At 41.1% G+C, this 14,749-nt stretch overlaps 1 protein-coding gene across 5 annotated transcripts in view; it reads left to right on the top strand.

Moving 5' to 3' along the window:
* The window catches only part of PLCE1 (phospholipase C epsilon 1), a 335,601-nt gene that overhangs the window by 176,285 nt on the left and 144,567 nt on the right, over window positions 1–14,749 (top strand). For all 5 annotated transcript variants that reach the window (XM_077779680.1, XM_077779674.1, XM_077779665.1 and 2 more), the window contains exon 4: window positions 4,941–5,257. In XM_077779680.1, the coding sequence (XP_077635806.1) occupies window positions 4,941–5,257 (317 nt within the window). The remainder of the gene's footprint in view (window positions 1–4,940; window positions 5,258–14,749) is intronic.

Here is a 14,749-nt window from a genome sequence, read left to right as displayed (position 1 = left end):
TAGGTGGATTACTTCATCTTTTGGAGGGAAGAATGATAGAAAGGGCCCACAGGACAGATTACCTCAAGGTGGGGGGGGGGGTGATTAGAAAATGTCAGATTGATTGGCTTAAAATTCCACTCCTAGAGAGGGTAAAACTACAATTAAATCTTGGTTTGCTCTCCTGGGGTCAAGTGACCCCACTGTGGGCCTATGGCTTTTTTTTTTTTTTTTTTTTAACATACCTAGCAGGACATCAGGGGATGCCATCTTCCCTCAAAATGCTGAGGGTAACATAGGGCTGACCTTTGAAGTCAGAGCTGAATTTTAGTTCATCTCCATGTCAGTTTCAGAGTGTCTTCAGATACTCTGAAGTATCTGACAGACATCTCTGACTTCTGTTTTGTCACCTATAGAATAGGGATAATCCCACTTGCGTTACAACTTTCTTAGTGAGAATTAAATGAGTGTCTTGATGCAAAGGGCTAATAAATGGTGAAGAGCAAGAGGTACGGGTAGGTGATAGGTATTGTTTAGAGGCTAGAAAAGGACTAAGATGCTTAGAAAAGGGCATCCTGAATGATAAAGTTTTTTAAACTTTTGCAAAAAAAAAAAAACTTTGATAAGGGGTGCCTGGGGTGCTCAATTGGTTAGGTGTCCAACTCTTAGTTTCAACTCAGATCATGATCTCACAGTTGTTGAGTTCGAGCCCTGAAGTGTGGAGGTTGCTTGGGATTCTCTCTCTCTCTCTCTCTCTCTCTCTCTCTCTTTGGGTATTTCATCCATTGTAGAGTTGCCCATCTTGCAGAAAGAGGGTGGGAGGGTGTGATGATGACTTAGAGCTGGGAGCTGGGGCCTGGCATGTGAAGGGCAAAGAGATTATAAGGAGAGCTCAGCAAGAATGAGAAAAAGGGGGAAGTTTTTAACAGCTGCTAAAAGTGTGGAAATTGTCGGGCAGAAAATTATGTCCCAGTTTTCTGGGATGTGTCTTTGTGGGGTATGATATAAAATCCCTGAGTACTTCCTCTTTAAGGGAACCTACACAAAAGGTCTATATTACATTTCAAGGTTTCTAACTTCAGATTTGTGTTTCTTTTGAGTGTGATGTTATGTTTATACTGAGACACATGGGGCCATAGCATTTATTGGGGTTACAATGACCAGGCATCTTTTTCTTCTTTCATTCAATTTTTTTAGATCTCCTTTACTGCTGTTTTTTACCAGCCAGTAGACTCTTTATTCATTGTAACAGCATGTGATTCCTATCTCAAGATATATTGCAGTTTATAATATATTATTTTATATCATTTATACAGTTTATTAAACTTTCTCTTATGTATTAGATAAGTGATTTCACAAGATTTAGGAGTTCATTTTCTTTCACGGAGTGTTATACTTTGAAATCATGTTTCAGAGTTGGTTATTTCTGGGAAGATTTCCCATACATGGCTAATTCCACTGTACGTAAATTATCAGTATCCAGAAGCTACAGTCTGCCTGTCATCAGGCCACGTTCTGACTCAATTTTCAGGAAATCCAGTACTTTCTAAACTATTCAGAAAGTTGGAGAGTGAGGTCATGTAGGTCATGTAGATTTGGATACTTGATGTACTTTAATTAATTTTAAATAAGAGCTTAGAGAGAACCAAATATAATTTGATATCCCTTACTTTCCACTGTAGTTGATTTTTGGTAGCTTGGTCCAAAAGATGGGTAAAAATTGTTATGATAAATCATTGTATTCCTTACCCATTCACCTTTTAGAATCAAAGAGAAACAATAATTTGGATACAGTTTTTATAGAGAAGACAAAACAGAAAGTTCTGACTGCAATATATTTAAAATAGAATCAGGCTTGCATCAGTGGAGAGCAGTGCAGTTCAAACTTTAAAGTTTTCTCCTACAAATTTTGTCACTGAGAACACTCTTGCAAAAGGGGAGCAACTTAATTAAATAGCAAGTATCATCAAGAACTTTTCCTGAGCTATGCTTCAGAGGTGGTGGGTGAGCTACATGGGACAGGATGAGTCAAGAGAAGAGTGTCAGAGCCCAGACCATCTACAGAGATGCCTTGTCAACAGGGTGGTCTACGAACTAGGAGCTCCCAGGGCAGACCTGGTTTCTGTCTTTCTTTCCCACATCATTACAGGTTTATTAATTTGGGCAGATGGTATAGTTTTTTGATTAGAAGGTATGGTCACCATACTTACAGAGGAAAGTAGACTGCCCTTCCCAGAAGGTACACAATGAAGGGAAGGCTAGAGAAGATGTGGACTTTAAGAAAGAAGGGAAGTTTTATTGGTTTGTTTTTAAGGGTAAAGGAAACTGTACACTTGTGTAAGCAGAAGAGAATCGATGGAAAGGAAGGGATTGATGATGGACATAACCATGGAGGCAAGTTGAATAGACTTATTCACAAGCCTGGGTGGGCCTTGGGGAGGAGGAGGTACACACCTTTCTCAGGGAAGGAAGTGAAACGTAAGAAACAGAGGCATCTGAACTAACAGAAATAGTCCCTGACGCTTGGCAGTTATCATAGTGTAGTAAACATGTAGTAAGCATCAAACATGGTAGCTACACTTGTGATGAGCATAGCATAATGTCTAAAATTGTCAAATCATGTGTTGTACACCTGAAACTAACATAACACTGTGTGTCAGCTACACTCAAATAAAAATTTTTTTAAAAAAAATAAATAAATACAAGGAAAATAAATATAAGGAAAATACAATACTCCCAAAATACAAGTTTGGGAGTGTCAGAAGAATAGAATGGCTATACTGCAGAGGTAAAGAGGACAGTGAGTTATTTAGCAAAAAATAAATAAATTCATGTCAAGTCTGAAGCTTCCCTGAGGGCCCAGCTGAAGTTAGATAGCATAAATTAACCAGCATACCATCACTAAGTAGCACCAATGTCATTGTCATCATATAGCAGCCCAGAAGTCAATTATGGATGGTTGAGTTTGCCAAGGATTGGGAACTACATGTGGTGGGAAGTCAAGGTGACTTGGGAAGGCATCTTGAGTGTTGTAGGCGCCATGTTAAAATGCTAAGCATGCACCAAGACCAAGGCCAGGAACTTGAAGTCTGCCAAGGACAGAGAAGGTTTAGTAGAAAGGGAAGAAGGCAAAGGCAGTCAGATTCAAGGCCAAGGACTTCAGAATTCAGTACTACAGAGACAGAGCACTTTGGAGTGATGATTCCAAGGCTGTCTACAATAGAAATTTTAAAGAGTCAAGGATGCCAAATTCTGAATGTTGACAGAGCCTTCTTTTTTCACTTTTTTTCTAAACTTTATTTATTTTGAGAGAGATACAGTGAGCAGAGGAGGAGCAGAGAGAGAAGGAGAGAGAGAATCACAAGCAGGCTCTGCTCTGCTAGTGCAGAGCCCAACATGGGGCTTAAACTCACAAACCATGAGATCATGACCTGAGCTGAAATCCAAAGTAAGACACTAACTGACTAAGCCACCCAGGTGCCCAGATGAAGTCTTCCTTATGAAATTTACTACTGTCCGATGTCCAAGCTGGATGACAGTCAGCAATGAGGAATGCCATACCATCAGAAAGGCTTTATTCTCCCAAAGGGTCAACAAGGCTATTTTAAGAAATCAGAATGTAAGAAAGATTCTAGGGAAATAGAATGTGGTCCCTGCATAAACCACTCTATAGGAAGCATGAAGAGGAACTGGCCAGGGAGGGACCTCTGGGAAGGAAAAGGTGTGAACTGGATGAGGAGCAGGAGCAATTTGGCCTGCCTGCAGGGCAACATTTCCTGAGGGGCTCCCAGCAGCTCTGGTCTACACCGAGTGCTAGTAGGTGTGATATGTAAAGTGTGACTCTGGGGCAGCACTGGATTAAGCCATGTAAATGGATTTCTTTATTGCAAGACCCCTTATAGCCTTTAACAGTATACCTGTATGCCTCGTGTTTCCAGGAAGAGGATTTGTGACATGAATACATGATGTTTCCCCAACTTAGCCACAAAACTGATCACACATGGGAAATTCTGTTCTAGTGCTCATCATATGTTTTTGAATAGCTTTTTAAATAGATGGATGGGTGGCTGGGTGGATGGATGGTTAAGTAGATGAATGAATGAATGAATGAACGAACAAATGAATGAATGAACGAATGAATGAATGAATAAACGAATGACTTGTAGGCAGGAAATTCAGAGACAGATGGGGGAGTGGTCAAAATAAAGTGACTTTGTGCTAAGGGAATAATTTGGAGCCTATGAACACATTTGGTTCTTCTGTCTAATGCACTGGCCACTCTCTCTCCCTCACTGCTTTCTTACTGTCACTTGTGGAGCAAGGAACAAGGTTTATTTGTTTGTTTTATTTTTGTAGCTACATCTCCTTATTACTGATTCCTCCCTTACTTTTATAGGTGATTCTGTCCCTGAAAACCTCCAAATGGTTCTCAACAGAATTGGTCTTTGAGGATAGAAGGTTGGCAGGCAGACTATGAAGTTTTGAACCTTGTGTGCAGAGGGTCCCCAGGGTCTCCTGGATGTTTATACCCATGTTGCACATACATGTACATGCCTCTCCCCCTCCAGCCTTCTTTCCTCTTCCATCTCAATTCCTGTGCCCCCACCCACCCTCATTTCTTTTCAGTCTGATGTTTAGCACTGGGGGAGGAGGAAACAAATGGTACATTTTCCTCCTCTACCACTCTGTAAACAATCACAGTGAACTGATTAGAGAATGGTGTGTGAGACCAATTCCACTTTTGAAAATGGGAAACTGAGCCTTTCCCCACCCCGCAGTGGGCAGAAGCAAGCAGGCAGGACAGTTATCAGAAGGGTCTCCATAACAATATAGTATAGAAACTATTCAGCAAGCAGAAACTTGGTTAAGAAACCTGTAAGATTTTTAATAGCTCTCAAGTAAACATCTGTTGTAAGGATATCAGCCTTGGTGTCACCATAGCCTTTGTTGCTTTATTTCAGAACGCCAGCCAGGTGCCTCCATGGCCAATTCTAGTGCCCTCCCTTCAAGTTCAGCTGGGATCAGCAAGGAGCTGATTGACCTGCAGCCCCTCATTCAGTTCCCAGAGGAAGTCGCCAGCATCCTGATGGAGCAGGAACAGAACATTTACCGAAGGGTCTTGCCAGTTGACTACCTTTGCTTCTTGACCCGGGACTTGGGCTCTTCAGAATGCCAGACATCCCTGCCCTGCCTCAAAGCGTCCATCTCAGCATCGATTCTTAACTCCCAGAATGGAGAGCACAATGCCCTGGAAGATCTTGTGATGAGATTTAATGAGGTAAGAAACCACTTGGAGATGTGGTGATTCAATCACTAGTAAGTGATTTTTAAACATATTTCTCCTTTTAGGTTTGTCTGTTACTGGTGTCTCATCTACCTGTTGGTCTTGCCACTTCCACGATAGGTGCTTTCTTTCCAAGCAATGAGATCAGCAACACAGTGTTACCCTCCTTGTCATTTCCCTCCCACCTGCCATTGGTCTAACTAATTCTATCCCCACCTCCATCTTCACCAAGTCCACGGGCCTTCTCCTTTTGGACAACCAGTACCTGCCCTTTTCTCCCCTTCATTGCCAAAATACTCTCCCTGGGCCCATTTGCCAATATTCCCCTTATTGTTCCTACAAGAGCTTTTAAGACCATGTATCACAGAGTTGAGTTTTGACAGTGTCATCTCTGGCAATGGTATCCATCTAGCCCACCCCTTCTTTCACTACCAGGGCTCCTACACGGAAATTTAAAAACCAACACACCTGAGTCAGGAGCATGGGGAGAAATGTGGGTTTGAGAGGCAATCAATCATACCACTCCTGTTCCCTGCATGCCATCAAGATCCTCAGCCCTAGAAAGTCCCTCCAAGGCCTCTGAGACCTTACCAGAAGCCAGTACTGGTGAGAACATCTGTGACCAGAGACTGGAAATACCAGAGTAGTTTCTTAATTTAGTCATCCAGTAAACTACTAAAATGCTGAGGTTGCCCCTGTTCTGTGCCCCATATATCTCTGATGGACAGAAGGTCGGTCAGACTTGGTTACTTAAACCCTTTCCAACTGTGTCAGCTCATCTTGCAGCCTCCACAGCCTGCCAATAATGACTCCCAATGATGGTTGTAAATGTCAGTGATCGTGATAAGGCCCAGTGGATGCAGAAAGTATTAGAGGCTGAGCCCAAGAAATTCTGTGTCCAGACATGCCCCAAACACCATTCCTCAAAAGGAGATCTGTTATCCACAGGAATTGCTGATACCATCTGGTATTGTCATGCTCATCATTTCACATATACCATTTATTTGCTCCTCCCAAAAACCTTGGGAGACATCTAGATACTCTCGTTAGCCCCATATTACCCATGGGGACACTGGGGCACCAGGACGTGAAGTCATTTGCCCAAAGGTACATAGGTGATCGGTGGCAATAGTGATATACAGACCTACATCATCAGGCCTCAGAGCCTGGGCTGTGAACCACTACACTACCCATTCCAGGCTCACATGGATAGGTGGCACTTGATCCCTCCGTGAAGCGAGTAAGACAGACTCTCTGGGAGTCTACTTGAGAGCCTGTGAACCACACTGCCCCTAAATTGCTTTCAAAAATAAATCTCCTGATGTTCTTGATTTTCCTTACTGATAAAAACAGGGTGGAAAATGGAAGTTCCAGTAAATTGAGTATTTTGTTAGTAGATTTTACTGTATTTTATGTATTGCGTTAAACTTCTAAATCTACTCACTCTCATGGCCTTAGGACCTTGTCCGTTGTTGTTTTCATTGTTGTTCTAATTCTACCTGAAGTTTGCCTTGCCTGAACTTTTAAAACCTAATTTTAAATTAATTTTGGAGAAAGTTTCTTCCATTCATCCCCATAACCTCAGGAATCAAAGATGAATCAGTGATTTCGCTAATTCAGATTTAGTGATGATACGAAGCACAGCTGGGTTGCAGCATGCTGTGGACTATCTCTGAAAATAGTTTAACTAAGCAACTTCAGAACATAAACAAGATTTCTGGGAAAACACTTAAAGTACTTAAGAGAACAGTCTGTTTTCAAGTATTCTCAAGCATCTATTTTCATACAAATTATGGGTATACTGATTAAAAATCAGTCCTATGTATGGTCATTACAGGCAGACCGGAAACAACTTCCAGTAGGCAACACTGGCTAACTAACTTCTAGTTGCTTTATATACCTTAGTGTAGGAAGAGAATTAAAACAGAATTCTTAAAATAAGATTTTCACCTCTTTAGAAGGGTCTTGCCTCCAAAGTAGTATGGCTTTACCTTCTGTAAAGAAAAGGGAGGAAAGGAGCTAGCATTTATTTCCTAGGTGCTCTGGACTAGACATTTTTACATTTTAAATCCCATTTAATCCTCGTGATAGTTGTGTATGGTGGATGGCATTATCCCTGACTCACAGATAAAGAAAGTAAAGCTTAAATAAAAAAATAAATAATGATAGTATTGGGTTATGATTCATGGATTAGGATTCATGAGTCCATCCTGATATAAATAAATGATTAAATTAATAGGAGGGGAGGGTTAGCTCTTAATTATAAAAGAATCAATTAATAAATGTAGCAGGATGAGAGAAATAGGAAATCACCATTAGGATCCACCAGCAACAACCACTGATGAATGCTAATATTATTGGGCAAAAGTATGATAAAAAACAAGATATTGGCTTAGCCTGGGAGTATCTCTTCACAATGGGTGTGTGGCTGGCTCAGTAGGAAGAGCATTTGTCTCTTAATCTTGAGGTCATGAGTTCGAGCCCCATGTTAGTATAGAGATTACTTAAAGAAATAAAAACTGTAAATATCTCTCCATAAAATATTTATTAACTTCAAAAGGGAAATAGAACCATGGAGAAACCCAGTATACACCACCTTAAGTAAGTGCTCCAGATCAACATGACCAGTAATAAGACATATTGACATATAACTCTTGCTACAGTGCCTCTCCTCTCTACTTGTTAAATTATCAAGTTCAAGGGGCACCTGGGTGGCTCAGTTGGTTAAGCATCCAACTTCAGTTCAGGTCATGATCTTGCAGTTGGTGAATTAGAGCCTCATATCGGGCCCTGTGATGTCAGCTCAGAGCCATGAGCCTCCTTTGGATTCTGTGTCTCCCTCTCTCTCTTCCCTCCCCTGCTCATGCTCTCTCTCTCTCTCTCAAAAATAAACATTTTAAAAAAATCTTTTAAAATAAATAAATATATAAATAATCAAGTTCAAGTTTATAGTAAAACCAGAATTGCTGAGTAAGAATTTAATTAATCTGAGTCTCCTTTCCCTTAACCCTCTCTTTCTACTTCCTTTCTAAATCTTCTGTGCATCTATTCTTTTTCTATTCTTTCTGTTTCTATTTTTGTCTGATTTCCTATTATCATTCATTTGTTCGTTCACTTAAGACTTACTTATTGTGCATCTCCTGTGCTATAGCCTTCTCTTTTTTCCATTGATGTGGCAAACATATTCTTCTAAATAAGAAATTAGCAGTATATGATAAAAATTGACAACATTATAAGACCATACTTCTGATCTGTCAAAATAAATGCACTTTCCTTCTTGGAAGGAAGATATATATTTCTTGGAACACTGGATAATCTCAAAGACAAAAGAGAGAATATTAGCTCCATGGCAAGAGTGTTAGTCACTTAGGGGAGCAGTGAATGCATTTATTTATGCATTCAATTATTCAGTTAACATATTTTCAACACTTCTCAGAAGCAGGACACCATGGTGGATAAGCACTGAGGAAAATGAGTAATAGTCTGCGGCTGCCAGAAGCTACTAGTCTTAAATTGTAGTCAGGCACGAGCACAAATCACTACCGAAAAAGGCAGAAAGTACGTGCAGTGTTAGTGGCACAGATGTGGGAGTTGAGGCGTCTAGATGGGTGATCAGAGCTCTCTCTGCTCAGCTTTGGAGGTTGGGGCTGGGCCTTGAGGGATGGCTGGGATAGAGGGGGAACATCACAGGGAAGGGAGGTTATTCCAAATGAGAAGACAACCAGTTGTTATGAGCAAGACTCATTGTCTAGGGAGGCAACTTTCTCCTGATTGTCATTTGAACATGATCCTGAGCTAGAAGTTTCCCAAATTCTAACAACTCTTTACACAATGACTTAACTGTAATGTAGGGAAAGGGGAGAAAATCCCCCAACGCCTTTCGGGCAATGTTGCATAACATTTGTTCTCAGGAAAATATGGTTAAAATGCAATTCAAAGTACAATCATAAAATAACTGGAAAAATGACTTACATGAAGGAAGGTCAAGAGATAAATTATTTAAAATCAACTCAAAGGAGTGCCTGGGTGGCTCAGTTGGTTAAGTGTCAGACTCTTGGTTTTGGCTCAGGTCATGATCTTGCGGTTTCATGAGTTCGAGCCCCGTGTTGGGTTCCATCCTGGCAGTATGGAGCTTTCTTGGGATTCTCTCTCTCCCTTTTTCTCTGACCCTCCCCCACTCATGCTGTTTCTGTCTCTTTCTGAATAAGTAAACTTAAATAAAATAAAATAAACTTAGATTGTGACTTGGAAGCAGTGTTTCTCCCTGTTCCCCCTTCTCCTGCCCAACATCAAGACGGGTGCACACCAGAGTAACTTCTTAAAGGCAATCATCTCTTTATCCTTGCAAACAAATAGAAGATGCAAGGGGTCAGCCCTCAAGCTGACCTGTGGAAGTCAGATCTGGGGGCTGGGGGGGGGAGGAAGGCTTAGTTCTGCTTTACTTGATTTGGGAGATAGGTCTTCCTGAACCCTTTTGATCTGGACACAAATCTGTAGTCATACTCTTGGTCTAAATCTCCAAGAAACCTGTGTTTTATCTTTCTCTTTTCAGGGTGAGCAACCTCACTTCCTGGCCACTCATAGGATCTTGCTTTGACAGTCTCAAATCACACTGGGGGTTTTCCCCCCATTTTCTTCCCCTATCCCGCCTCTACTCTAGCCCACATTCCTTTTGATTTTACTGCTTTTTCATTTCTTTTAGAATAAATTCCAGGGCCACTTATCTTTTCAAGAGGAGATAGGGAGGCATTTTTTTTTTTTTGGTAGGTAACTTCACCGAAGAGATCACATACTCTAGCACATGAGCTGAAAAGAGATGAGAAGCTATTAAAGATTGAAGACCATCCTTACTCCCTTCGCTTTCACACACCTTTCTTCCCCCCTCACTCCTGAGGACTATGGTGGAACATGGGGGTTGGTGGTATTCTGGGATCAAATTTCAGAGTCACTAGTTCTCAAACCTTATGCCTCTTCAGTATGGCCTCTGCTTCCTTATTGTTCACTGATTGATGACCTTGGTAGTTGGACCTCATCATGGTCTCCGTCTACAGCTGGGCCTCAGGATCTATCAACAGAGTGAATTTTTGGCTCCATAATCACCACCCACTGCCCACACCAGATGCTCTTTTGTGTCATAGATAATTGATTTCTCTGACTGGGGACTGGTTTACAGCTCAAAAGTTTCACTTTTCCCTATGGCCCGAGAGGGCAGTTTTTGTTTGTCAAGTAGTTCTTGGCAAGAACATTTGTCTGAGTTCCACTTTTGGACCAGGTGGTCCAGGGGAAGGTCATGAGCCCAAGATTTAGCCTGCAGTTATTCTGAGACCTCAGGAGACTCTGATGGGATTCCACTTAGCTCTTTGCCCCAGGTGACATTCCCCAACCTCTTTCTGTTTGGTCATCATCAACCTGCTTCTCTAGCCACACAAACCCCAGCAGCTCAAAGCGACACTCGCTTGTTACCTGATTCCTCTGTCTTGTAGGTTTCACTAGATGTTAGTTCAACAGTTTAAAGGCCATTCCCTCTATAAAGAATGCCAAAGTACAGCTTAACTTCCTGGGAAATAATTGCAAGAATAACCATCTGGCCAGAGAACAGCTGTTTCAGCCTGGGTCTTTTCAGCCAGAATCACTTATATACTTCATAAGTGATGATCACTTTGGCATTTCCCAACATCTAAAAGTATGTTTGGTCATAGCCAAGGAGAGACCATTTCTGCACAGTAAGAAAAATGCATGACATATGATAATGGCGGGATTGTTGGGGGAGTGTACTAATGCCCAAAGGTATTCTTCACTTGAAATATTTTGGAAAAAATACTATTTTTTAATTTGTGTATTCAATCATGTTAGAAAAAGTTCCTGTCAAAGCTTTCCCTCCCCCTTATATGTAGACAACGAAGTAAATCATCTGTTTGACTGCTACACAAATATATTCCTCATCTGAATACTCTTGGGGTGGATTGCTAATAAAGCCCCCTAAGGGTAAGGGAAATTTCAGGTGGAAAACCAGATTTCTCTTTGGGAAAGCACATCCCCCTAGAGGCACCTCCAAAAGTAGACACTGTATTCATTCTCCAGAACACTTCACTGTGCACTCCTGAGTCAACAGAAATGGTAGTCCAGAAATTTCTGGACCAAAAAATACAGTAGGCAATTAAACCACAAAGACTGAGCTGTGTAGGGCAGTACTCTAAGAACAAGGTTATTAGTAGGAGGCTAATCTGCCCTGGAGACTGACAGCAAATTGTGTTGGGCGGTTCTTGAAATCAGCACTCACAGGATTCTACTCAGTGGCTCTCAGTGAGTAACAGGGCTGGGAATGAGGAGGGGCATCATGGCACATCATCAGTCAGGGTGCAATTGTAGGATCAGCCTCCCTGGGTTCTGAGAATGGCGGCATTCTCAGCTGCATAACCTCAAGCTAACTCCCTAATCCCTACACTATCTTTAGATGAGGGTAATAATAGTACCTACCTCAAATGGGTTATGTGAGTATTCAGAGAGATGATATGTGTAAAGCATTGAGAACCTAAGACACCAATGGTTCATTTTTAGTTAACCAAAAAAAAAAAAATCTAAAACTAAAATAACTAATGATAATGGACCTCATTTCTTTTATTATGATCCCTTCACTTAACAGATGAGAAAACCGAGGCACAGAGAGGCTAATTAAATGACCTGTGAATCCAGATTATCTGGCTTCCAGAGCCACTGTTGTGCTATTAAATCAAAATCTGAAGGAACTTTTTTCCTCAGCTTGGTTCTCTTACTCTGATAAAAGTCATTTTCTTAATAGGATGACTCAAAATACTCTTTATGATTTCAACATGTATAGTGAATTTGACATCTTTGTTGACTTTAATGCATGGGCTCACTTCCTGATACATGAAAATGTGGCATCTCCTTTGAATTGGGAGACTGCAGTCCTAGATGGCGGGAAGATAATTGCATCTCGAGGTGTTTGAGAATATTGTACCAGAAGAACATTAGGATAAGTTGTCATTTCCACAGGATCAGGCAGAAGGGGGACTTCCGGTCTTTGAATTTTAGAGTTCCTTTCAGCTTTGAGGTACTAGATGCCTGAGAATGTAGGATGCAATATATATATATATATATATGAAATATGTACATATAATTAATATATATATTATATATATATATATATTTCTTTATCTTCCTCTCTTGACCACATCTCTCTGTTGTATTTTTCTCTCTCAACTCTCTACTTCAGTTTTGCATATAGCCTGTGCCCCAATAGAGATGGCTTTTGAAATTCAAAATTTTAAGTCCTGAAGCCCTGTGTGTACTTCAAAAAGGACCAGGAGGGAGGGAGGCTGTGCTCAGTCTTAGGATAGCAGGGAAGTGGTGAAGGGCTGCCATGCACCGCGGAAGCAGGACCTCCATGCCTGTGCTCATTCTCTAAATATCTCATGTGATTCCTATGAACAGTGGTTTTCACTGATTATCCAAAAGAAGGCAAGGGCATCAGAATATTTTAAAAATATATACATGTTTGGAGCCTGCTGCCAGGAGATTCTGACTCCATGGATACATGGTGGGCCCAGGGATCTGTGTTTTTCAAAAGCTCCACAAGATAATTGTGATGTCACCAAAGGTTAAGAATCTCTACTCTAGACCATAAGTCCCACTGGAATTCAAAGAGAAGAACAAAGCTGTATCCTAAAGCAAAAAGGGGGACAGTGATTCCTGTCTTGGGGTCATCCATTAGTGCAGATTGTAGAGAATTGTCCGAAGTAAATTTAAATAAATGTAGTGGCTTACTTGCTTGTTTTCTCTTTATTTTTCTCTTTCTTTCCTTCCTTCCTTTTTCTTTCAGCATTTTTTTTCATTCTTCACTACTCATGCTGCAGTGCAGACTTGGTTTTAAATCTTTTATTTTTTTATTTTTTTATATAGTTTATTTATTTTTGAAACAGAGAGAGACTGAGCATGAGCGGGGGAGGGGCAGAGAGAGAGGGAGACACAGAATCTGAAACAGGCTCCAGGCTCTGAGCTAGCTGTCAGCACAGAGCCCGACACAGGGCTCGATCCCACAAACCGTGAGATCATGACCTAAGCTGAAGTCAGACGCTTAACCGACTAAGCCACTCAGGTGCCCCTAAATCTTAAATAATCAAACTGTTTTGTTATTATGACTGGATATTTTCACTCTCTTAGTTACCCTTCTTTTTTTTTTTTTTTAAATGTTTTATTTATTTTTAGGAGAGAGAGAGAGACAGCGTGAGCAGGGGAGGGTCGGAGAGAGAGGGAGTCACAGACTGAAACAGGCTCCAGGCTCTGAACTGGCAGTCAGCACAGAGCCCAACGTGGGGCTCAAACCCACGATCCGTGAGATCATGACCCAAGCGAAAGTTGGACGCTTAACCAACTAAGCCACCCAGGTGCCCCATCTTAGTTACCCTTCTTAAAGCTCTCATCATGTGTCTAGGATTTAACCAACCCAAAAAGAGAACTGCCAATTTACCAGGGGAGGCCTATTTTACTCTGTTTAAAGCAGGGATCAAGTCAGTGCTTCAGTCCTGGGACTGATAGAAATAATAATGAATGCAATGGAAATTCACAAATAGACAAATAAGAATTTTGACGTATGTGAGATGTATTGTTCTTGTTGTTAAGTTATTAATATTGTTACAAATAGTAAATATGACTCAGAGAAGCATCCCACTGTCTCCTCCAGGCCTAGTGTTCTTTGCCATCAGACATATCCCTTCAGTGACACTAAAACTGTGGGAAGGCCAGGTATGCTTTAGTTCAAGACTAGGATTTTGAGCCTCTTTCCAGGTCTGCATTAACTGACCCTATTAGGATATTTAATTCAGCTCTTTGAAAAACCATTCTCTTAGAGATCTTTACTGCACATGTAGGAGCCAAGGAGGAATGTATTTATGCGTTGCCAAGAATCTACATTTGCGCAAAAGATTTAAACATTCATAAATTCAGTTGCCTTCTCAATGCCTCCCCTTGGCTTTTTTCATTCAAGAAGATTTTATTTAGTCCCAACTTATATACTAGGTGCTGTTTTGTGCACTGGGAATACAGCACAGAACAAGACACACCAAGCCCCTGCCCTCACAAACTTACATTCTAACAGTGTCTAAAAGGCATCTCAAATGTGGGCAAAATAGAACTATGGTATTGACTTCTCACTCCTCCATTCATATACCATCCATTGTCTTGCCCACACCATCTTCCCCATCTTAGCATCTACTCAGGTGCTCAAGCTAATAACTTAGGAGTCATACCGGATTTGCTCTTTTCCCAAACCTTTAACATCCAAACTATCAGCAAGTCCTATTTCCTTTACTTACAAAATGCATCCTGGATTGGACCACTCCTTAACACTTCACCCACCACCACTGGCCACCATTGCACTCACCTTTAGTACTACTTTCATGCTTAAATACCCTATAACCTGTTCTCCACCCAGCACCTAGAGTGAGTGTTTATAAACATAAAGCAGAT

Source organism: Crocuta crocuta, unplaced genomic scaffold (assembly GCF_008692635.1).
Source record: "Crocuta crocuta isolate KB4526 unplaced genomic scaffold, BGI_CrCroc_1.0 scaffold170, whole genome shotgun sequence".
Taxonomy (NCBI): Eukaryota; Metazoa; Chordata; class Mammalia; order Carnivora; family Hyaenidae; genus Crocuta; species Crocuta crocuta.
Note: the sequence above shows the minus strand (reverse complement) of the source record. Positions and strands in the feature narration are given on the sequence as shown.